The sequence below is a fragment of the Ranitomeya imitator genome, chromosome 10 (genome assembly GCF_032444005.1).
Source record: "Ranitomeya imitator isolate aRanImi1 chromosome 10, aRanImi1.pri, whole genome shotgun sequence".
Taxonomy (NCBI): Eukaryota; Metazoa; Chordata; class Amphibia; order Anura; family Dendrobatidae; genus Ranitomeya; species Ranitomeya imitator.
In genome coordinates this window covers 21,746,585-21,772,395 of record NC_091291.1, presented here as the reverse complement: position 1 = coordinate 21,772,395, position 25,811 = coordinate 21,746,585, and the positions used below count along the sequence as shown (strand labels likewise).

The following is a 25,811-nucleotide window of genomic DNA, read 5'->3' as shown; positions in this document are numbered from 1 at the left end:
CTAATGATGAAAAAAGGGATCAAAGGGAGGAGGAGCAGGAGAATTAGGGGGAGAAGAAGGCTGAGAAGGAGGAGAAGAAAAACGGTAAGTAGGAGGAGAAAGAGAAGGGCAAGAAGGAGACGAAGTAGCAGGAAAAGGATGAGGAGAAGAAGGAGGAGGAGAAGGAGGAAAATAAGTAGGAGAAGAAGTAGGATAATTAAGAGGATGAGAACTAGAAGGAGGAGAAGAAGGATAAGTAGGAGGAGAAAGAGAAGGACAAGGAGGAGACGAAGTAGCAGGAAAAGGATGAGGAGAAGAAGGAGGAGGAGAAGGAGGAAAATAAGTAGGAGAAGAAGTAGGATAATTAAGAGGATGAGAACTAGAAGGAGGAGAAGGAGAAGAAGAAGGAGGGGGAAAAGGAGGAGAAGTAGGAGGAGAAGGAGGATGAAGAGAAGGAGGAAAAGAAGGAGGCGAAGATAGAGAATAAGGAGGAGAAGCAGGAGGAGGACAAGGAGGAGAAGAAGAAGGATAAGTTGGAGGATAAGGAGAAGGAGAAGTAGTAGGAGAAGAAGGAGGAGGAGAAGTAGGAGAAGAAGGAGGAGGAGAAGGAGAAGGAGAAAAAGGATAATTAGTAGGATAAGGAGAAGGAGAAGAAGTAGGAGAAGGAGAAGAAAAAGGATAAGTAGGAGGAGCAGGAGGAGGACAAGGAGGAGAAGAATAAGTAGGAGGATAAGGAGAAGGAGAAGAAGTAGGAGAAGAAGGAGGAGGAGAAGTAGGAGAAAGAGCAGGAGGAGAAGATGTAGGAGAAGAAGAAATAGGAGAAGGAAGAGAAGGAGAAGATAGATAAGTCACTACTGATCTGCTGACTCCATAACTGCAGAGTCCAGACCTCCTCTGTTATAACATCAGCACAAACACTGCGCCCCCGCCGGGAGCTTCATGGCCAAGCAGCTGCATGCAGCCGTACATCACTAAGCACAACGCCAAGAGTGAAATGGAGTGGTATAAAGCCGCCACCACTGGGCTCTGGAGGAGACATGTTCTGTGCAGTGGTGGATCGCACTTCTCTATTTGGTGTCTGATGGAGGAGTCTGGGTTTGCGGATTCCAGGAGGATGTTACCCCCTGACTGCATTGTGCCTGCTGTACAGTTTGGTGGAGGTTAGATAATAATTTGGGGTTGGTTTCCAGGAATCTTTCTCTCAGTCCATTAGTTCTCACATACCAGACATTGTAGACAATTGTATCTTCAGCTTTGTAGGAACAGTTTGGAGAAGACCCTTATCTGCCCCCCATGACTGTGCCCAGTGCACAAGCTCCATACAGACATGGAAGGTGAGTTTGGCGGAAGAACAGGACCGGCCGCACAAAACTCGGACCTCCACCCCATACAGAAATTAGAAAGGTGATTGTGAGCTCGGCCTCTCCCCCAACATCAGGGTCTGACCTCACAAATGATCTTTTGGATGAATGGTCAAATATTCAAGCAGATGCCTCCACAATCTTGTAGCAGGACTTCCCAGTGTCATGATCCAGACCGGATTTTGAGTCCTGTCTTCCCTTTTCCCGGTCTGATCATCTCTAGGGGTTAACTTTTTTCAGCCTCAGTCTGGTTTCAGGTTGTGCTATTTATCCCCTCTGTGTCCTGCAGACCATGTCAGTTATAGTTCTGCCTACGGCACGTGTAGCTGACTCTGGTATATCCTGATTTGTCCTGCTGCGTTAGCTGCCTGAACCTGTGTCTCTGTTTCCCCTATCCCGGTCTTGACTCAGTATTTCCCTTTTATGTGTTTACTCCCTGGTTTTGACTCAGCTTCTATCCTGACCTGCTTCTGTCTTTGACTTATCCACTCCTGGCTGTTATTGACCTTTTGGCTTGTCTCTGACTCTGTGTTTTGTCTATTCCATTGGTGCTGCGCTACTGACTATATCTATTTTACTTTCTTGTTGTCACCTAGTGGTAGCTTCGCTGCTGCATGACAGGCCTGCTTCGTCTAGGCAGAGCCTCCTTTCCACTCTTTAGCCATCTAGGGGAGCTTGCACCTACCTGCATTGCAGCAGCGTGACACCCAGAAGAGCTGGAGTTGTTACATCTTCAGAAGGTTGACTCCATATTAATGTCTATGGATATACTGTAGAATGGGAGATCAGAAAAGCTCCTGTAGATCTATGTGGCGGAGGCACATACTTTTCTCAATATAGTGTAACATGGAGTAAACTAAGTCCGTAGCTGAGGATCCAGTGAAGGTTTGAAGTTGCCGTAAGTGGACTTCCCGTCGTTTCCTTCACCAGGGTCAGACGGGCGTACGATGCCATATGCATTAGTGACGTTAGCATCAGAGATCTGGTTGAACCTTACAAAGTTTGGGGACCTCACATCTAACCCTACAACCAAAGCCCTCCATCCCATCCCGTATGTAAGGTCGTTTGTGCGCTTATTAACATTTTCTATCCTTTAAAAGAAAAACACAAGTGGTGAATAATGAAACACATTTAGAAGTTGTGTGCAATTACCGCTGACCTATTTGCACTCTGCGGAGCTCGCTCGCGAATATGCAGACAGTAATTTTATGCAGTCTTTAAATTGAGATATCGGGAAAAAAAATGTTTATTTTTTTTTATTTTTTTTCCTGTAGTTATCTCATTTGGTAATAAATAGATTTAAGCGCCAGTCATGTGCTGCTGGGGTTTAGGCCAGAGGGGCCTCGCGATGGAAACCCCTAGATTGTGTATGATGGAGTCAGCTTTGGGTGGATGTGACCACAGTGCCCCCTGGTGGCTGCGTTGGAGGTTAACCCTGGCGTAGAACGCTCTTGTCGTTCATTGTGCAGTGTAAATATATACAAATGCTAAACGGATATGTCACAAATGTGACACCAGCACTGATATATAAGGCATGGAGTGAAGGAAAAGACTGATGTATCAGAGCCGGGATTGTCAACTTGTTATTAATCTCAAAAGGCGCTGTCTGATAGTTTTACATAGGACTGCAAATGAGCCATAGGGTAATTTCAAGTGGTCAACTATCAGTTTAGGATGCCCTCTATTACAAGGAGTCTGTGATGGGCTCTCTTGGTGAGCTTGATTTGCTAAGCCATTGTCAGAATGAACAGCACGGAACAGAAGCGCCGATGCAGCAGAGTTCAATAAGTCGGATGACATATGGAACAGCGAGGATCGGTAGAGCTGTATATGCAGGATGGCAGGTGGCTAAGCAGAGCTAATGGTACATAGTCAGGCACTTAGGCACTGAAGGGCCGAGTTTCCTGACAGCGCTTTTGAACAGTAGAGTCGAGTAGACAGAAAGGTACTTGGATGCAGCAGAGCCGAGTGTGCAGACAAGTAAAAGAGGAGCTGAGATGCTAAACAGGCACAGAAGGGCCGAGCGTCCTGACAGCGCTTTTGAACAGTAGAGTCAAGTAGACAGAAAGGTACTTGGATGCAACAGAGCCGAGTGCGCAGACAAGTAAAAGAGGAGCTGAGATGCTAGACAGGCACAGAAGGGCCGAGTGTCCTGACAGCTCTTTTGAACAGTAGAGTCGAGTAGACAGAAAGGTACTTGGATGCAACAGAGCCGAGTGTGCAGACAAGTAAAAGAGGAGCTGATATGCTAAACAGGCACAGAAGGGCCGAGTGTCCTGACAGCTCTTTTGAACAGTAGAGTCAAGTAGACAGAAAGGTACTTGGATGCAGCAGAGCCGAGTGTGCGGACAAGTAAAAGAGGAGCTGAGATGCTAAACAGGCACAGAAGGGCCGAGTGTCCTGACAGCGCTTTTGAACAGTAGAGTCAAGTAGACAGAAAGGTACTTGGATGCAACAGAGCCGAGTGTGCGGACAAGTAAAAGAGGAGCTGAGATGCTAAACAGGCACAGAAGGGCCGAGTGTCCTGACAGCGCTTTTGAACAGTAGAGTCAAGTAGACAGAAAGGTACTTGGATGCAACAGAGCCGAGTGTGCAGACAAGTAAAAGAGGAGCTGAGATGCTAAACAGGCACAGAAGGGCCGAGTGTCCTGACAGCGCTTTTGAACAGTAGAGTCGAGTAGACAGAAAGGTACTTGGATGCAGCAGAGCTGAGTGTGCGGACAAGTAAAAGAGGAGCTGATATGCTAAACAGGCACAGAAGGGCCGAGTGTCCTGACAGCGCTTTTGAACAGTAGAGTCGAGTAGACAGAAAGGTACTTGGATGCAACAGAGCCGAGTGTGCAGACAAGTAAAAGAGGAGCTGAGATGCTAAACAGGCACAGAAGGGCCGAGTGTCCTGACAGCGCTTTTGAACAGTAGAGTCGAGTAGACAGAAAGGTACTTGGATGCAACAGAGCCGAGTGTGCGGACAAGTAAAAGAGGAGCTGAGATGCTAAACAGGCACAGAAGGGCCGAGTGTCCTGACAGCGCTTTTGAACAGTAGAGTCGAGTAGACAGAAAGGTACTTGGATGCAACAGAGCCGAGTGTGCAGACAAGTAAAAGAGGAGCTGAGATGCTAAACAGGCACAGAAGGGCCGAGTGTCCTGACAGCGCTTTTGAACAGTAGAGTCGAGTAGACAGAAAGGTACTTGGATGCAACAGAGCCGAGTGTGCAGACAAGTAAAAGAGGAGCTGAGATGCTAAACAGGCACAGAAGGGCCGAGTGTCCTGACAGCGCTTTTGAACAGTAGAGTCGAGTAGACAGAAAGGTACTTGGATGCAACAGAGCCGAGTGTGCAGACAAGTAAAAGAGGAGCTGAGATGCTAAACAGGCACAGAAGGGCCGAGTGTCCTGACAGCGCTTTTGAACAGTAGAGTCGAGTAGACAGAAAGGTACTTGGATGCAACAGAGCCGAGTGTGCAGACAAGTAAAAGAGGAGCTGAGATGCTAAACAGGCACAGAAGGGCCAAGAGTCCTGACAGCGCTTTTGAACAGTAGAGTCGAGTAGACAGAAAGGTACTTGGATGCAACAGAGCCGAGTGTGCAGACAAGTAAAAGAGGAGCTGAGATGCTAAACAGGCACAGAAGGGCCGAGTGTCCTGACAGCGCTTTTGAACAGTAGAGTCGAGTAGACAGAAAGGTACTTGGATGCAACAGAGCCGAGTGTGCAGACAAGTAAAAGAGGAGCTGAGATGCTAAACAGGCACAGAAGGGCCGAGTGTCCTGACAGCGCTTTTGAACAGTAGAGTCGAGTAGACAGAAAGGTACTTGGATGCAACAGAGCCGAGTGTGCAGACAAGTAAAAGAGGAGCTGAGATGCTAAACAGGCACAGAAGGGCCGAGTGTCCTGACAGCGCTTTTGAACAGTAGAGTCGAGTAGACAGAAAGGTACTTGGATGCAACAGAGCCGAGTGTGCGGACAAGTAAAAGAGGAGCTGAGATGCTAAACAGGCACAGAAGGGCCGAGTGTCCTGACAGCGCTTTTGAACAGTAGAGTCGAGTAGACAGAAAGGTACTTGGATGCAACAGAGCCGAGTGTGCAGACAAGTAAAAGAGGAGCTGAGATGCTAAACAGGCACAGAAGGGCCGAGTGTCCTGACAGCGCTTTTGAACAGTAGAGTCGAGTAGACAGAAAGGTACTTGGATGCAACAGAGCCGAGTGTGCAGACAAGTAAAAGAGGAGCTGAGATGCTAAACAGGCACAGAAGGGCCGAGTGTCCTGACAGCGCTTTTGAACAGTAGAGTCGAGTAGACAGAAAGGTACTTGGATGCAACAGAGCCGAGTGTGCAGACAAGTAAAAGAGGAGCTGAGATGCTAAACAGGCACAGAAGGGCCGAGTGTCCTGACAGCGCTTTTGAACAGTAGAGTCGAGTAGACAGAAAGGTACTTGGATGCAACAGAGCCGAGTGTGCAGACAAGTAAAAGAGGAGCTGAGATGCTAAACAGGCACAGAAGGGCCAAGAGTCCTGACAGCGCTTTTGAACAGTAGAGTCGAGTAGACAGAAAGGTACTTGGATGCAACAGAGCCGAGTGTGCGGACAAGTAAAAGAGGAGCTGAGATGCTAAACAGGCACAGAAGGGCCGAGTGTCCTGACAGCGCTTTTGAACAGTAGAGTCGAGTAGACAGAAAGGTACTTGGATGCAACAGAGCCGAGTGTGCAGACAAGTAAAAGAGGAGCTGAGATGCTAAACAGGCACAGAAGGGCCGAGTGTCCTGACAGCGCTTTTGAACAGTAGAGTCGAGTAGACAGAAAGGTACTTGGATGCAACAGAGCCGAGTGTGCGGACAAGTAAAAGAGGAGCTGAGATGCTAAACAGGCACAGAAGGGCCGAGTGTCCTGACAGCGCTTTTGAACAGTAGAGTCGAGTAGACAGAAAGGTACTTGGATGCAACAGAGCCGAGTGTGCAGACAAGTAAAAGAGGAGCTGAGATGCTAAACAGGCACAGAAGGGCCAAGAGTCCTGACAGCGCTTTTGAACAGTAGAGTCGAGTAGACAGAAAGGTACTTGGATGCAACAGAGCTGAGTGTGCAGACAAGTAAAAGAGGAGCTGAGATGCTAAACAGGCACAGAAGGGCCGAGTGTCCTGACAGCGCTTTTGAACAGTAGAGTCGAGTAGACAGAAAGGTACTTGGATGCAGCAGAGCCGAGTGTGCAGACAAGTAAAAGAGGAGCTGAGATGCTAAACAGGCACAGAAGGGCCGAGCGTCCTGACAGCGCTTTTGAACAGTAGAGTCGAGTAGACAGAAAGGTACTTGGATGCAGCAGAGCCGAGTGTGCAGACAAGTAAAAGAGGAGCTGAGATGCTAAACAGGCACAGAAGGGCCGAGTGTCCTGACAGCGCTTTTGAACAGTAGAGTCGAGTAGACAGAAAGGTACTTGGATGCAACAGAGCCGAGTGTGCGGACAAGTAAAAGAGGAGCTGAGATGCTAAACAGGCACAGAAGGGCCGAGTGTCCTGACAGCGCTTTTGAACAGTAGAGTCGAGTAGACAGAAAGGTACTTGGATGCAACAGAGCCGAGTGTGCAGACAAGTAAAAGAGGAGCTGAGATGCTAAACAGGCACAGAAGGGCCGAGTGTCCTGACAGCGCTTTTGAACAGTAGAGTCGAGTAGACAGAAAGGTACTTGGATGCAGCAGAGCCGAGTGTGCAGACAAGTAAAAGAGGAGCTGAGATGCTAAACAGGCACAGAAGGGCCGAGCGTCCTGACAGCGCTTTTGAACAGTAGAGTCAAGTAGACAGAAAGGTACTTGGATGCAACAGAGCCGAGTGTGCGGACAAGTAAAAGAGGAGCTGAGATGCTAAACAGGCACAGAAGGGCCGAGTGTCCTGACAGCGCTTTTGAACAGTAGAGTCAAGTAGACAGAAAGGTACTTGGATGCAACAGAGCCGAGTGTGCGGACAAGTAAAAGAGGAGCTGAGATGCTAAACAGGCACAGAAGGGCCGAGTGTCCTGACAGCGCTTTTGAACAGTAGAGTCGAGTAGACAGAAAGGTACTTGGATGCAACAGAGCCGAGTGTGCAGACAAGTAAAAGAGGAGCTGAGATGCTAAACAGGCACAGAAGGGCCGAGTGTCCTGACAGCGCTTTTGAACAGTAGAGTCGAGTAGACAGAAAGGTACTTGGATGCAACAGAGCCGAGTGTGCAGACAAGTAAAAGAGGAGCTGAGATGCTAAACAGGCACAGAAGGGCCGAGTGTCCTGACAGCGCTTTTGAACAGTAGAGTCGAGTAGACAGAAAGGTACTTGGATGCAACAGAGCCGAGTGTGCGGACAAGTAAAAGAGGAGCTGAGATGCTAATCAGGCACAGAAGGGCCGAGTGTCCTGACAGCGCTTTTGAACAGTAGAGTCGAGTAGACAGAAAGGTACTTGGATGCAACAGAGCTGAGTGTGCAGACAAGTAAAAGAGGAGCTGAGATGCTAAACAGGCACAGAAGGGCCAAGAGTCCTGACAGCGCTTTTGAACAGTAGAGTCGAGTAGACAGAAAGGTACTTGGATGCAACAGAGCTGAGTGTGCGGACAAGTAAAAGAGGAGCTGAGATGCTAAACAGGCACAGAAGGGCCGAGTGTCCTGACAGCGCTTTTGAACAGTAGAGTCGAGTAGACAGAAAGGTACTTGGATGCAACAGAGCCGAGTGTGCGGACAAGTAAAAGAGGAGCTGAGATGCTAAACAGGCACAGAAGGGCCGAGTGTCCTGACAGCGCTTTTGAACAGTAGAGTCGAGTAGACAGAAAGGTACTTGGATGCAGCAGAGCCGAGTGTGCAGACAAGGAAAAGAGGAGCAGAGATGCTAAACAGGCACAGAAGGGCCGAGTGTCCTGACAGCGCTTTTGAACAGTAGAGTCGAGTAGACAGAAAGGTACTTGGATGCAACAGAGCCGAGTGTGCGGACAAGTAAAAGAGGAGCTGAGATGCTAGACAGGCACAGAAGGGCCGAGTGTCCTGACAGCGCTTTTGAACAGTAGAGTCGAGTAGACAGAAAGGTACTTGGATGCAGCAGAGCCGAGTGTGCGGACAAGTAAAAGAGGAGCTGAGATGCTAAACAGGCACAGAAGGGCCGAGTGTCCTGACAGCGCTTTTGAACAGTAGAGTCAAGTAGACGAAGACAGAGAGGTACTTAGATGCAACAGAGCCGAGTGTGAGGACAGCATCTTGTAAAAGAGGAGCTGAGATGCTAGACAGGCACCTTTATGTAGCAGAGCCAAGTGTGCAGGCGGTACTCTGCAACATGGGAACTAAAATGGCAGACAAGTACCATCCGAACTGCACAGATGAGTCGACAGTCAAGTACTTTGATGTCACAGCGCCATTGGTTAGCACTGGTATTTGAGCACTATATGACACTATGTTTTGGTTTTTTTTGGCACTGTTTTGCCAGTTAGGGCATTGAATAGATCTTTTGTTTAGGGGTTGCACGTTGGTGGCAACTAGGCACTGTATGGCATTATTATGTGTACATTATACAACAGAAGGTGCTGGATATTTCATTATCCAATCGTACAATATGGTACTGTATAGCACTAAATATTTCTGATACATGGGTATTGTAGAGGGCATGGATAAGCAGAGACAAGGATACGTAGTCAGGCGCTTTGGCACAGCAGGGACGAGTGTGCAGACAGCCCTTTTGAACAGCAGAGTCGAGTAGACTAATCAGATCCTTCTAAATGCCCTAAAAACCAGTGAGCTCTGATATATACCATAAATGTATATGTTATAGCAAAGCAGCACATAATACGGGCGCAAAACACCAATAAAAACCTAAAATAAACTGCGTACAAGCCCTCGTATTGTTCTTACATCTAACGAGGGGCAAAGCTTTGTATATAAACCGAGCGTTTAGCTCGTGTTCTCGATCAATGGCAGCTAATGTTCCCAATCCATTTGCGGAGACCAATTAGGCAAAATGTCAGTGCAGAGCTCAAGTGCGGAATTATGTACTAGAGAGTGACCTTCAGCCGTCACTCCGAGCCTTAAATAATACCGCACACCCCCCATTTACACTTCTCACCAATGATTCCTCTACCTGGACCCCATCCAATCCTCATAACCACGGCACAAAAGAAGAACAGAAAGTAACATAGTAACATATAGTAACATAATAACATAGTTAGTAAGGCCGAAAAAAGACATTTGTCCATCCAGTTCAGCCTATATTCCATCATAATAAATCCCCAGATCTACGTCCTTCTACAGAACCTAATAATTGTATGATACAATATTGTTCTGCTCCAGGAAGACATCCAGGCCTCTCTTGAACCCCTCGACTGAGTTCGCCATCACCACCTCCTCAGGCAAGCAATTCCAGATTCTCACTGCCCTAACAGTAAAGAATCCTCTTCTATGTTGGTGGAAAAACCTTCTCTCCTCCAGACGCAAAGAATGCCCCCTTGTGCCCGTCACCTTCCTTGGTATAAACAGATCCTCAGCGAGATATTTGTATTGTCCCCTTATATACTTATACATGGTTATTAGATCGCCCCTCAGTCGTCTTTTTTCTAGACTAAATAATCCTAATTTCGCTAATGTATCTGGGTATTGTAGTTCTCCCATCCCCTTTATTAATTTTGTTGCCCTCCTTTGTACTCTCTCTAGTTCCATTATATCCTTCCTGAGCACCGGTGCCCAAAACTGGACACAGTACTCCATGTGCGGTCTAACTAGGGATTTGTACAGAGGCAGTATAATGCTCTCATCATGTGTATCCAGACCTCTTTTAATGCACCCCATGATCCTGTTTGCCTTGGCAGCTGCTGCCTGGCACTGGCTGCTCCAGGTAAGTTTATCATTAACTAGGATCCCCAAGTCCTTCTCCCTGTCAGATTTACCCAGTGGTTTCCCGTTCAGTGTGTAATGGTGATATTGATTCCTTCTTCCCATGTGTATAACCTTACATTTATCATTGTTAAACCTCATCTGCCACCTTGCAGCCCAAGTTTCCAACTTATCCAGATCCATCTGTAGCAGAATACTATCTTCTCTTGTATTAACTGCTTTACATAGTTTTGTATCATCTGCAAATATCGATATTTTACTGTGTAAACCTTCTACCAGATCATTAATGAATATGTTGAAGAGAACAGGTCCCAATACTGACCCCTGCGGTACCCCACTGGTCACAGCGACCCAGTTAGAGACTATACCATTTATAACCACCCTCTGCTTTCTATCACTAAGCCAGTTACTAACCCATTTACACACATTTTCCCCCAGACCAAGCATTCTCATTTTGTGTACCAACCTCTTGTGCGGCACGGTATCAAACGCTTTGGAAAAATCGAGATATACCACGTCCAATGACTCACCGTGGTCCAGTCTATAGCTTACCTCTTCATAAAAACTGATTAGATTGGTTTGACAGGAGCGATTTCTCATAAACCCATGCTGATATGGAGTTAAACAGTTATTCTCATTGAGATAATCCAGAATAACATCCCTCAGAAACCCTTCAAATATTTTACCAACAATAGAGGTTAGACTTACTGGCCTATAATTTCCAGGTTCACTTTTAGAGCCCTTTTTGAATATTGGCACCACATTTGCTATGCGCCAGTCCTGCGGAACAGACCCTGTCGCTATAGAGTCACTAAAAATAAGAAATAATGGTTTATCTATTACATTACTTAGTTCTCTTAGTACTCGTGGGTGTATGCCATCCGGACCCGGAGATTTATCTATTTTAATCTTATTTAGCCGGTTTCGCACCTCTTCTTGGGTTAGATTGGTGACCCTTAATATAGGGTTTTCATTGTTTCTTGGGATTTCACCTAGCATTTCATTTTCCACCGTGAATACCGTGGAGAAGAAGGTGTTTAATATGTTAGCTTTTTCCTCGTCATCTACAACCATTCTTTCCTCACTATTTTTTAAGGGGCCTACATTTTCAGTTTTTACTCTTTTACTATTGATATAGTTGAAGAACAGTTTGGGATTAGTTTTACTCTCCTTAGCAATGTGCTTCTCTGTTTCCTTTTTGGCAGCTTTAATTAGTTTTTTAGATAAAGTATTTTTCTCCCTATAGTTTTTTAGAGCTTCAATGGTGCCATCCTGCTTTAGTAGTGCAAATGCTTTCTTTTTACTGTTAATTGCCTGTCTTACTTCTTTGTTTAGCCACATTGGGTTTTTCCTATTTCTAGTCCTTTTATTCCCACAAGGTATAAACCGCTTTATACTCGCTACCGCTTTATGACTCGCTACTAACGACCGGCGGATATCAGACTCGAGTGATACTTGTGATTGAAAGAAACTCAAATCCCAATCGTCTAGGGCTCTCCAAAATATTTCCGAGCTGACCCCTGCTAGGTATGTATGTGGCACCATTCCTGCAGTGATGGCTGCCTTTTAGTGCAGATTAGGACTCATCAGTGATGAGCGAACACACTCGGAGGCCGCGGGGACTCGAACATGGTTTGTGAGCACGCAGAAGACACTGGGTTAGCACCCGAGCATGCTCAGATAACACCTTCCCGATCACGATCGCTCATCACTAGTACTTATCCGTCACTGGTGACTGCAGCTTAGCAGCGTTGTCTATTGGAATCTATGGTGGTCTGGAATGTGTCTCTTGTATCACTAGATCCATTATTATACAGCTATGGAGAGTGACTCAGATTCAGCGGCATTGTCTGTTGGAGCCTGAGGTGGTCTGGAATCTCCTGTATCACTAGATCCATTATCATACAGCTATGGAGAGTGACTCAGATTCAGCTGCATTGTCTGTTGGAGTCTGAGGTGGTCTGGAATCTCCTGTTTCACTAGATCCATTATCATACAGCTATGGAGAGTGACTCAGATTCAGCGGCATTGTCTGTTGGAGTCTGAGGTGGTCTGGAATCTCCTGTTTCACTAGATTCATTATCATACAGCTATGGAGAGTGACTCAGATTCAGCGGCATTGTCTGTTGGAGTCTGAGGTGGTCTGGAATCTCCTGTTTCACTAGATCCATTATCATACAGCTATGGAGAGTGATGTTATGTTTGCTAATGACAGGTGTTATGAAGGCAATCCAGAAACACAGTGTGCTTAGCGATCAGAGCGCACACAGTGATCTGACAAATACCCAAAAATACAAGAACGAGCTCTGAGACGTGGAAACTCTGTAGACTGCACACCTGATCCTATCCTAAACACAACTAAAAGCGGCTGTGGATTGCGCCTAACAACTACCTAGGCAACTCGGCACAGCCTAAGAAACTAGCTAGCCTGAAGATAGAAAAATAGGCCTGACTTGCCCCAGAGAAATTCCCCAAAGGAAAAGGCAGCCCCCCACATATAATGACTGTGAGTAAGATGAAAAGACAAAACGTAGGGATGAAATAGATTCAGCAAAGTGGGGCCCGATATTCTAGGACAGAGCGAGGACAGTAAAGCGAACTTTGCAGTCTACAAAAAACCCTAAAGCAAAACCACGCAAAGGGGGCAAAAAAAACCCACCGTGCCGAACTAACGGCACGGCGGTACACCCTTTGCGTCTCAGAGCTTCCAGCAAAACAAAAGACAAGCTGGACAGAAAAAAAGCAACAAAAAAGCAAAAGGCACTTAGCTATACAGAGCAGCAGGTCACAGGAACAATCAGGAGAAGCTCAGATCCAACACTGAAACATTGACAAGGAGCAAGGATAGCAGCATCAGGCGGAGTTAAGTAATGAAGCAGTTAACGAGCTCACCAGAACACCTGAGGGAGGAAGCTCAGAAGCTGCAGTACCACTTGTGACCACAGGAGTGAATTCAGCCACAGAATTCACAACAGTTTCCCCCCCTTGAGGAGGGGTCACCGAACCCTCACCAGAGCCCCCAGGCCGACCAGGATGAGCCGCATGAAAGGCACGAACAAGATCGGAAGCATGAACATCAGAGGCAAAAACCCAGGAATTATCCTCCTGAGCATAACCCTTCCATGTAACCAGATACTGGAGTTTCCGTCTAGAAACACGAGAATCCAAAATCTTCTCCACAATATACTCCAATTCCCCCTCCACCAAAACAGGGGCAGGAGGCTCAACAGATGGAACCATAGGTGCCACGTATCTCCGCAACAACGACCTATGGAATACATTATGTATGGAAAAGGAATCTGGGAGGGTCAAACGAAAAGACACAGGATTGAGAACCTCAGAAATCCTATACGGACCAATAAAACGAGGTTTAAATTTAGGAGAGGAAACCTTCATAGGAATATGACGAGAAGATAACCAAACCAGATCCCCAACACGAAGTCGGGGACCCACACGGCGTCTGCGATTAGCGAAAAGTTGAGCTTTCTCCTGGGACAAGATCAAATTGTCCACTACCTGAGTCCAGATCTGCTGCAACCTATCCACCACAGAATCCACACCAGGACAGTCCGAAGACTCAACCTGTCCTGAAGAGAAACGAGGATGGAACCCAGAATTGCAAAAAAATGGAGAAACCAAGGTAGCCGAGCTGGCCCGATTATTAAGGGCGAACTCAGCCAACGGCAAAAAGGACACCCAATCATCCTGGTCTGCAGAAACAAAACATCTCAGATATGTTTCCAAGGTCTGATTGGTTCGTTCGGTCTGGCCATTAGTCTGAGGATGGAAAGCCGAGGAAAAGGATAGGTCAATGCCCATCCTACCACAAAAGGCTCGCCAAAACCTTGAAACAAACTGGGAACCTCTGTCAGAAACAATATTCTCAGGAATGCCATGCAACCGAACCACATGCTGAAAGAACAAAGGTACCAAATCAGAGGAGGAAGGCAATTTAGCCAAGGGCACCAGATGGACCATTTTAGAAAAGCGATCACAGACCACCCAAATGACTGACATCTTTTGAGAAACGGGAAGGTCAGAAATGAAATCCATCAAAATATGTGTCCAAGGCCTCTTTGGGACCGGCAAGGGCAAAAGCAACCCACTGGCACGAGAACAGCAGGGCTTAGCCCTAGCACAAATCCCACAGGACTGCACAAAAGTACGTACATCCCGTGACAGAGATGGCCACCAGAAGGATCTAGCCACTAACTCTCTGGTACCAAAGATTCCAGGATGACCAGCCAACACCGAACAATGAAGTTCAGAGATAAGTTTATTAGTCCACCTATCAGGGACGAACAGTTTCTCTGCTGGACAACGATCAGGTTTATTCGCCTGAAATTTTTGCAGCACCCGCCGCAAATCAGGGGAGATGGCAGACACAATGACTCCTTCCTTGAGGATACCCGCCGGCTCAGATAAACCCGGAGAGTCGGGCACAAAACTCCTAGACAGAGCATCCGCCTTCACATTTTTAGAGCCCGGAAGGTACGAAATCACAAAGTCGAAGCGGGCAAAAAATAACGACCAACGGGCCTGTCTAGGATTCAAGCGCTTGGCAGACTCGAGATAAGTCAAGTTCTTATGATCAGTCAATACCACCACGCGATGCTTAGCTCCTTCAAGCCAATGACGCCACTCCTCGAATGCCCACTTCATGGCCAGCAACTCTCGATTGCCCACATCATAATTACGCTCAGCGGGCGAAAACTTCCTGGAAAAGAAAGCACATGGTTTCATCACTGAGCAATCAGAACCTCTCTGTGACAAAACCGCCCCTGCTCCAATCTCAGAAGCATCAACCTCGACCTGGAACGGAAGAGAAACATCTGGCTGACACAACACAGGGGCAGAACAAAAACGACGCTTCAACTCCTGAAAAGCTTCCACAGCAGCAGAAGACCAATTAACCAAATCAGCACCCTTCTTGGTCAAATCGGTCAATGGTTTGGCAATGCTAGAAAAATTACAGATGAAGCGACGATAAAAATTAGCAAAGCCCAGGAACTTTTGCAGACTTTTCAGAGATGTCGGCTGAATCCAATCCTGGATGGCTTGGACCTTAACTGGATCCATCTCGATAGTAGAAGGGGTAAAGATGAACCCTAAAAATGAAACTTTCTGCACACCGAAGAGACACTTTGATCCCTTCACAAACAAAGAGTTAGCACGCAGGACCTGAAAAACCATTCTGACCTGCTTCACATGAGACTCCCAATCATCTGAGAAGATCAAAATGTCATCCAAGTAAACAATCAGGAATTTATCCAGATACTCACGGAAGATGTCATGCATAAAAGACTGAAACACAGATGGAGCATTGGCAAGTCCGAACGGCATCACTAGATACTCAAAATGACCCTCGGGCGTATTGAATGCAGTTTTCCATTCATCTCCTTGCCTGATTCTCACCAGATTATACGCACCACGAAGATCTATCTTAGTGAACCAACTAGCCCCCTTAATCCGAGCAAACAAGTCAGATAACAATGGCAAGGGATACTGAAATTTAACAGTGATCTTATTAAGAAGGCGGTAATCAATACACGGTCTCAGCGAACCATCCTTCTTGGCTACAAAGAAGAACCCTGCTCCCAGTGGTGATGACGATGGGCGAATATGTCCCTTCTCCAGGGATTCCTTCACATAACTGCGCATAGCGGCGTGTTCGGGCACGGATAAATTAAATAATCGACCTTTAGGGAATTTACTACCAGGAATCAAATTGATAGCACAATCACAATCCCTATGCGGAGGTAGAGCATCGGACTTGGGCTCTTCAAATACATCCTGATAATCAGACAAGAACTCTGGGACCTCAGAAGGGCTGGATGACGAAATCGACAAAAATGGAACATCACCATGTACCCCCTGACAACCCCAGCTGGATACCGACATAGAGTTCCAATCCAATACTGGATTATGGGTTTGTAGCCATGGCAACCCCAACACGACCACATCATGCAGATTATGCAACACCAGAAAGCGAATAACTTCCTGATGTGCAGGAGCCATGCACATGGTCAGCTGGGCCCAGTATTGAGGTTTATTCTTGGCCAAAGGTGTAGCATCAATTCCTCTCAATGGAATAGGACACCGCAAAGGCTCCAAGAAAAACCCACAACGTTTAGCATAATCCAAATCCATCAGATTCAGGGCAGCGCCCGAATCCACAAACGCCATGACAGAAAACGACGACAAAGAGCATATCAAGGTAATGGACAGAAGGAATTTGGACTGTACAGTACCAATGACGGCAGACCTAGCGGACCGCTTAGTGCGCTTAGGACAATCAGAAATAGCATGAGTGGAATCACCACAGTAGAAACACAGACCATTCAGACGTCTGTATTCCTGCCGTTCAACTCTAGTCATAGTCCTATCGCACTGCATAGGCTCAGGTTTAACCTCAGGCAGCACCGCCAAATGGTGCACAGATTTACGCTCGCGCAAGCATCGACCGATCTGAATGGCCAAAGACAAAGACTCATTCAAACCAGCAGGCATAGGAAATCCCACCATGACATCCTTAAGAGCCTCAGAGAGACCCTTTCTGAACAAAGCTGCCAGCGCAGATTCATTCCACTGAGTGAGTACTGACCATTTCCTAAATTTCTGACAATATACTTCTATATCATCCTGACCCTGGCACAAAGCCAGCAAATTTTTCTCAGCCTGATCCACTGAATTAGGCTCATCGTAAAGCAATCCAAGCGCCAGGAAAAACGCATCGACACTACTCAATGCAGGGTCTCCTGGCGCAAGAGAAAATGCCCAGTCTTGAGGGTCGCCGCGCAAAAAAGAAATAATAATCAAAACCTGTTGAATAGGATTACCAGAAGAATGAGGTTTCAAGGCCAGAAATAGCTTACAATTATTTTTGAAACTTAGAAACTTAGTTCTATCTCCAAAAAACAAATCAGGAATAGGAATTCTTGGTTCTAACATAGATTTCTGATCAATAGTATCTTGAATTTTTTGTACATTTATAACGAGATTATCCATTGAAGAGCACAGACCCTGAATATCCATGTCCACACCTGTGTCCAGAATCACCCAAATGTCTAGGGGAAAAAAAAAGTGAACACAGAGCAGAAAAAAAAAAAAATGATGTCAGAACTTTTTCTTTCCCTCTATTGAGAATCATTAGTTTGGCTCCTTGTACTGTTATGTTTGCTAATGACAGGTGTTATGAAGGCAATCCAGAAACACAATGTGCTTAGCGATCAGAGCGCACACAGTGATCTGACAAATACCCAAAAACAAAAGAACGAGCTCTGAGACGTGGAAACTCTGTAGACTGCACACCTGATCCTATCCTAAACACAACTAAAAGCGGCTGTGGATTGCGCCTAACAACTACCTAGGCAACTCGGCACAGCCTAAGAAACTAGCTAGCCTGAAGATAGAAAAATAGGCCTGACTTGCCCCAGAGAAATTCCCCAAAGGAAAAGGCAGCCCCCCACATATAATGACTGTGAGTAAGATGAAAAGACAAAACGTAGGGATGAAATAGATTCAGCAAAGTGGGGCCCGATATTCTAGGACAGAGCGAGGACAGTAAAGCGAACTTTGCAGTCTACAAAAAACCCTAAAGCAAAACCACGCAAAGGGGGCAAAAAAAACCCACCGTGCCGAACTAACGGCACGGCGGTACACCCTTTGCGTCTCAGAGCTTCCAGCAAAACAAAAGACAAGCTGGACAGAAAAAAAAGCAACAAAAAAGCAAAAAGCACTTAGCTATACAGAGCAGCAGGTCACAGGAACAATCAGGAGAAGCTCAGATCCAACACTGAAACATTGACAAGGAGCAAGGATAGCAGCATCAGGCGGAGTTAAGTAATGAAGCAGTTAACGAGCTCACCAGAACACCTGAGGGAGGAAGCTCAGAAGCTGCAGTACCACTTGTGACCACAGGAGTGAATTCAGCCACAGAATTCACAACAGAGTGACTCAGATTCAGCGGCATTGTCTGTTGGAGTCTGAGGTGGTCTGGAATCTCCTGTTTCACTAGATCCATTATCATACAGCTACGGAGAGTGACTCAGATTCAGCTGCATTGTCTGTTGGAATCTATGGTGGTCTGGAATCTCCTGTTTCATTAGATCCATTATCATACAGCTATGGAGAGTGACTCAGACTCAGCTGCATTGTCTGTTGGAGTCTGAGGTGGTCTGGAATCTCCTGTTTCACTAGATCCATTATCATACAGCTATGGAGAGTGACTCAGATTCAGCTGCATTGTCTGTTGGAGTCTGAGGTGGTCTGGAATCTCCTGTTTCACTAGATCCATTATCATACAGCTATGGAGAGTGACTCAGATTCAGCGGCATTGTCTGTTGGAGTCTGAGGTGGTCTGGAATCTCCTGTATCACTAGATCCATTATCATACAGCTATGGAGAGTGACTCAGATTCAGCTGCATTGTCTGTTGGAGTCTGAGGTGGTCTGGAATCTCCTGTTTCACTAGATCCATTATCATACAGCTATGGAGAGTGACTCAGATTCAGCTGCATTGTCTGTTGGAGCCTGAGGTGGTCTGGAATCTCCTGTTTCACTAGATCCATTATCATACAGCTATGGAGAGTGACTCAGATTCAGCGGCATTGTCTGTTGGAGTCTGAGGTGGTCTGGAATCTCCTGTTTCACTAGATCCATTATCATACAGCTATGGAGAGTGACTCAGATTCAGCTGCATTGTCTGTTGGAGCCTGAGGTGGTCTGGAATCTCCTGTTTCATTAGATCCATCATCATACAGCTATGGAGAGTGACTCAGACTCAGCTGCATTGTCTGTTGGAGCCTGAGGTGGTCTGGAATCTCCTGTTTCACTAGATCCATTATCATACAGCTATGGAGAGTGACTCAGATTCAGCGGCATTGTCTGTTGGAGTCTGAGGTGGTCTGGAATCTCCCGTTTCACTAGATCCATTATCATACAGCTATGGAGAGTGACTCAGATTCAGCTGCATTGTCTATTGGAGCCTGAGGTGGTCTGGAATCTCTTGTTTCACTAGATCCATTATCATACAGCTATGGAGAGTGACTCAGATTCAGCTGCATTGTCTGTTGGAGCCTGAGGTGGTCTGGATCTCCTGTTTCACTAGATCCATTATCATACAGCTATGGAGAGTGACTCAGATTCAGCTGCATTGTCTGTTGGAGCCTGAGGTGGTCTGGATCTCCTGTTTCACTAGATCCATTATCATACAGCTATGGAGAGTGACTCAGATTCAGCTGCATTGTCTGTTGGAGTCTGAGGTGGTCTGGAATCTCCTGTTTCATTAGATCCATTATCATACAGCTATGGAGAGTGACTCAGACTCAGCTACATTGTCTGTTGGAGCCTGAGGTGGTCTGGATCTCCTGTTTCACTAGATCCATTATCATACAGCTATGGAGAGTGACTCAGATTCAGCTGCATTGTCTGTTGGAGTCTGAGGTGGTCTGGAATCTCCTGTTTCACTAGATCCATTATCATACAGCTATGGAGAGTGACTCAGATTCAGCTGCATTGTCTGTTGGAGTCTGAGGTGGTCTGGAATCTCCTGTTTCATTAGATCCATTATCATACAGCTATGGAGAGTGACTCAGATTCAGCTGCATTGTCTGTTGGAGCCTGAGGTGGTCTGGAATCTCCTGTTTCATTAGATCCATCATCATACAGCTATGGAGAGTGACTCAGACTCAGCTGCATTGTCTGTTGGAGCCTGAGGTGGTCTGGAATCTCCTGTTTCACTAGATCCATTATCATACAGCTATGGAGAGTGACTCAGATTCAGCGGCATTGTCTGTTGGAGTCTGAGGTGGTCTGGAATCTCCCGTTTCACTAGATCCATTATCATACAGCTATGGAGAGTGACTCAGATTCAGCTGCATTGTCTATTGGAGCCTGAGGTGGTCTGGAATCTCTTGTTTCACTAGATCCATTATCATACAGCTATGGAGAGTGACTCAGATTCAGCTGCATTGTCTGTTGGAGCCTGAGGTGGTCTGGATCTCCTGTTTCACTAGATCCATTATCATACAGCTATGGAGAGTGACTCAGATTCAGCTGCATTGTCTGTTGGAGCCTGAGGTGGTCTGGATCTCCTGTTTCACTAGATCCATTATCATACAGCTATGGAGAGTGACTCAGATTCAGCTGCATTGTCTGTTGGAGTCTGAGGTGGTCTGGAATCTCCTGTTTCATTAGATCCATTATCATACAGCTATGGAGAGTGACTCAGACTCAGCTACATTGTCTGTTGGAGCCTGAGGTGGTCTGGATCTCCTGTTTCACTAGATCCATTATCATACAGCTATGGAGAGTGACTCAGATTCAGCTGCATTGTCTGTTGGAGTCTGAGGTGGTCTGGAATCTCCTGTATCAATAGATCCATTATCATACAGCTATGGTCACCGAATCAGGCTCAGATGCACTGTCTATTGGAGTCAGAAGTAGTCTGGAGAACATCTCCTGCGTCACTAGCTTCATTGTGATTCAGCTCAGCTCATTGTCCTTTGGAGCTTGGGTTGGTCTGGAATACATCTTTGCTTTCTTTATCTTCATTATGGGACAGCTCAGACTTAGCGGAAATGTCTGTTGGAGTCTTAGGTCATCTGGATTACGTCTCCTGTTTCACTAGCTCCATTATAATATATCACGTGCTTCTTTGTGGAACCACTGGGCCACAGTCTCGGGAGAGCCTGGAGGGGCGTAACTAACTGGTTCTTTACTAGAGCCCCTGGTGGTGTGGTTAGACTTAAACCCAGGTGGACGCCAATTACCACTCCAGGACAAACCCCAGAGCCCCAAAGGGGTTCAGGGAAGCAAGGATGGACTCGGAGCATCAGGAAGGCCAGGAAGTCTATAGCTAAAGGATGGAAACTGCATGGCTGGTTAACAGAAGGGTACTGGAACACAGGACAGGTGCAGGTTCAGACTGGATGTAGCGATCCGGGAAGAACTAGAGTGGACCCTCTGGACCGTGGGGAGACCTACCCCTGGGCGAGCGACCTAAGATAGAGAACGACCCCTATACAGGGACCGCTAGGGGCAGGCCCAGAGGTCACTTACACACGGTGAAGATACCAGAAGGGACGGCTCAGGAAGATGGGAAGGAGAAGGCTGGAAGAACCGGAACACTGGAAGCTGAGACGAAGAGGAAGCTAAGGAACAAAACAAAAGAACAAGAAGGGTTAAACAACAAGGCGAGAGACCAGCAAACAAAAGGGGCAAAAACCAAAAGAGGGCAGGAACGGAGGGAAGGCGAGTCTACGGACAAAAACGGAGAGCACGAAGCAAGGGAAACCTGGGAGAGCCAAAGGCAATAGCAAAAGAGCTAAAACAATCTGGCACCAGAGAACCGGAGAGCTTGCCTCTTATAGTAGAGGCAAGAACAGGATTGGACAATAGCGAAAACTGACCTATGGACCTCAGGAAGAGGTCATGGAGACCCAGCGCCTGCGTCCATGAGAAAAGCTAGGGCGCCTGCGCAAAGAGAGCGCACCAGCCGAGGACCCAGACACCGGAAATGCCGAAGGAGCACAGGAGCGCGCAGACCCGGAAGTAGAACGCCGGGGGCGCGCTGCGACAGAGAAGGATCCGGCGCTATGAGGAGCAAGAGTCGGCCGGACAGGAGGAGACCCGGGGACAGAGCGAGGAGGGCCGCGGCGCCCGGACCGAGGATCGGAGGAGCGACGACGCCGAGAAGCGGCGTAGGTAACACTGGACAGGGAAGGGTAGAGGTGTAGGTGGGGACAAGGTGGTCAGGATCAGAACTTGGTAAAGACAGGACAAAATCAGGAACAGGTTCAGACAGATCAGACAGACTCAGAATCAGGAGGATGGACAGGAACAGATACAGGTAGAGTGCACTGAAAAAAGATCAGGGAGCACGGACCTACATCTAGGCTCACTTGTGACTAACTAGAGGCTGAATTTGCTAAGACACCTCCCAATAGGGGAGGGTGCCTTAAATACATGATGTCTCTCAACCATTGGCTGTAGACCGTTCCATAAGCGAGCCCTTTTAAGAGGCAGGGAGCGCTCGCTTGACCTAATGATGCTACTAAGAAACCAGCATGCCATGGGCAGGTCCTGGGAGGAAGTAGACACTACTGGGACTGGACAGGTGAAGGAGCACACCGGCGTCCCTGCTGAGAGGAGGCAGGGAAATGTTGGAGGGGTGCCGGAGCTGATCTAACACAATGCAACTATGGTCGAGTACTCAGACTTGGCTGCATTGTCTGTTGGAGTCTGAGGTGGTCTGTGATCTCATGTCTTGCTAGCTCCAGCATAATACAGTTATGGTGACGGACAGCAGTATTGCCAAGGTGTTACATTGTAGGGGAAGCATTACCTAGTGGCCATTAAAAGGAAGAAATCAGTTCTCATGTTTTTGGGGTTCCTAAGCCTTACCTTATAATTCACATGGACAAGGATTGTCTACATCAACTACCCCTTCAAATCTCATGAAAAGTGATCAAACGTATGCAACTAAAGGAGGATAAGGCATCATTCACACCTAGTTCTGCTGGTTGAGTAGTCCCAATTTGGTTATCTACTAATTCAAGGTGTTGTCCTCAAGATAGGTGACGACTCGATTGCTGAAAGCCTCACCACTAGTGATGGGCAAACGTGCTCGAATAAGGCATTATCCATGCTTGTGTGCTAACCGAGTGTCTACGGTGTGCTCGAAAAATATGTTCGAGTCCCCGTGGTTGTTTGACATCTGCAACACATGTGGGGATTGCCTAATTGTTTGGCCTTCATTCCATCGAGCAGAACCGGAGGACCAGTAGGCAGGACACGTGCAGAAGAGAGGACGACGGCCATTTCGCACTGCAACCAGTCCTTCTACGGGTCCAACTACGGGATCGGGGTGTCCCTACTTCATGAAATATCCTTTAAAATTGATTAAAACATAGTTTGTTTGCTCAGTAGGAGACGTCTGCGCATGTTGTGCACGGCCATTAACAATCGGCAAAAAATTTTACTGAAATTTTAAAATCCTGTTTGAAAGATATTTTGGTTTCCGACGTGTAAGAACCTTCCCTTCCCATAGTTATACCATCACTCCTAACAGCGATACTTGAGGAATAGAGGACAATGACCCAACTACTAAGCGGGGTTACTGGGTCCTCCGCGGTCACTCCTCATCTATGGTGTTGTCTTCTGATGTTATCGGAAACTATTGATTTAGGCGAAGATCTTTCCACCCTTCCACCCCCCATTGTATGACGTTACATCCGTCAACTAGAATGGACTATTATGACATCAGCCGATGGATCGGTACATTAATGATTTATATCTGGCTGCAGAGACATCTCCTTGTCCAAATAGTCACACATTTGGGTGGTCTCATGAGGACAACCCCTTGGCCATGTGCCTCGTAGACGAAGTAGGTGACCCCATTGCATCCAACTCCCAACCCGGCTCACCAACCCTACCTACCTATATCATTTTCTCCATGTATTCGAGGTGATTTCCCCTTTAAGTACAGTCTTTAGCACACTAATGATTGCAGAAAGTAGTCCAATCATCCAAACAGCAGCGTAATTGTAGGGTTTCCCTGAAGACCATAATTTAGCTCCCTGAAACGGATCGCCGGTGACTTTGTCATTATGCTCTACACACTTGAGCCTATGTTTTACTCTTAATGTCCACCTGTGACAAGTATTAAGTCGAAATTGTTCTTGCTGTAATATAATATATTTTCATTTTAGGCCGGGATCTGTTTTTCCTACACAGAGTTCCAAATCTCCTGCTAAATATTAATTATTTTGTCATGCTCCGGCCTCCACTAGAGGGAGCTCAAGAGCTTAATACAAAACGTAATACATTTAATGCATTAAATTAACTGTATGCGTCAGGCTCCCCCTAGTGGTGGCTTCAGGCTTGCATCATTTAGTTCTGTCCAGAAAAAGAATCTCTGCCATTGATAAAGATGTATTATAAAATGAATCCATGCAGACAACTGAAAATAAATAAAGGTGGAGATTCAGTTCTGGCCTTAATGCATAAGATGGACTGCAGAGCTAGCAATCTAAAAATGCTATAGGGATGTCATATCGTATAGAAGGGAGGCTGCGTGTGCCGCTTCTCTGCATTATAGTCTATGGAAGACAAGGAGAAAGTCAAACTTGCTCACTTACCGGCTGTAGAATTAAAGGGATATTTCTATATCATATAGTGATAGTATATACCTATGATGTGCTGTAATGTTATATTGTTGGGGGTTCAACTAGTTCCAGGACATGGCACCACTTTATGATTAGTGGGGGTCCAACTATTGCTAGGATATGGCACCACTTTATGATTAGTGGAGGTCCAAATATTGTTGGGATATGGCACCACTTTATGATTAGCGGAGGTCCAAATATTGCTGGGATATGGCACCACTTCATGATTAGTGAAGGTCCAAATATTGTTGGGATATGGCACCACTTCATGATTTGTGGAGGTCCACCTATTGCTGGGATATGGCACCACTTTCTGATTAGTGGGGGTCCAACTATTGTTCGGAGGTGGCACCACTTTATGATTAGTGGAGGTCCAACTATTGCTGGGATATGGCACCACTTCATGATTAGTGGAGGTCCAAATATTGCTTGGAGGTGGCACCACTTTATAATCAGTTTAAGTCCAACAATTGGTGGGATGTGGCACTTCTTTATGATTAATGGGATCCAATTATTTCTTTGACATGTGATCACTTTATGAACTGTGAGATCTCACTACTGCTTAGATATGGCACCCCTTAATTACCGGTGGTGATCTAACCATTGTTAGTATATGGCACCACTTTATAATTGATGGCAGTCCAACTGTTTCTAGGATAAGACATCACTTTTTCATTAATTGACGTACAAGTATTGCTAAGATATGGCACCAATTGATGATCATCACTGGTGCTTGAACTTTACCTACTAGAATGTTTCACCACTTGATAATCAGTGGTAGTCTAACTATTGATGAGTCCATTCTCTTGTGAAAAAGAGACCACTATGCTGACTCGTCGTTGAGCCCCCTTCACTACTTTACTTGAAATGGGTCGGCATATTGTATCCTAGTTAGAAATACCCAAGCGTTGTCCATTAATGCACATGTAGTCAATCATTGTCTAAAACCAGGAGACCATGCACCCCAGTCCTCAGCGTTGAAGGGCTTTCCAACACGTTGACCTCCGCCTATCAGACCTTTCTTCTCCACCCTTAGCCATGGATTTTACTCTTCTCGATAAAATTTGGGTTCTTGAAGGCAACGAGACCTCAATTCTACATATTCTCCCGCCTGCAGTGTTCGAGAAGAGTCTTCCTAACAGACAACGTTGTCCTCTTCCTCAAGGTTGCGCGCAGTAAAGCTTTCTTCCTTCTTGTCACTTGAGTTCTCCTTCCGACTGCTGACAGCTTTGATTCTTTAGTGGCTCCTTCTCCGGGGCTTGCTGCAGCCTAGGTCAGTCCTTGGTGGAAGCCAAGTGCTGCTGATGCAGATAAGTGCTGCTACATTGCGCACACGTCCTGTATGGAGCACTCTGATCCATTAACTGGATTCCGCTATCTCACTGCAGAGCTCTCACCTGCTCGCGTCCCCTGGGATCATGGAGTATTCCTGATTTATTACACCTGACTTTTCTTCATGGTCCCATTCCTCCTGACTCGTCAT

At 46.5% G+C, this 25,811-nt stretch overlaps 1 protein-coding gene across 1 annotated transcript; it reads right to left on the bottom strand.

The window, feature by feature from the left end:
- LOC138652172 (uncharacterized) lies at positions 1–25,811 on the bottom strand. The gene is made up of 2 exons (XM_069742940.1): positions 25,726–25,811; positions 1–853 (listed from the first exon to the last, which is right to left on the bottom strand). The coding sequence occupies exons 1-2, from the start codon at positions 25,809–25,811 to the stop codon at positions 1–3; spliced, it is 939 nt and encodes a 312-aa protein (XP_069599041.1).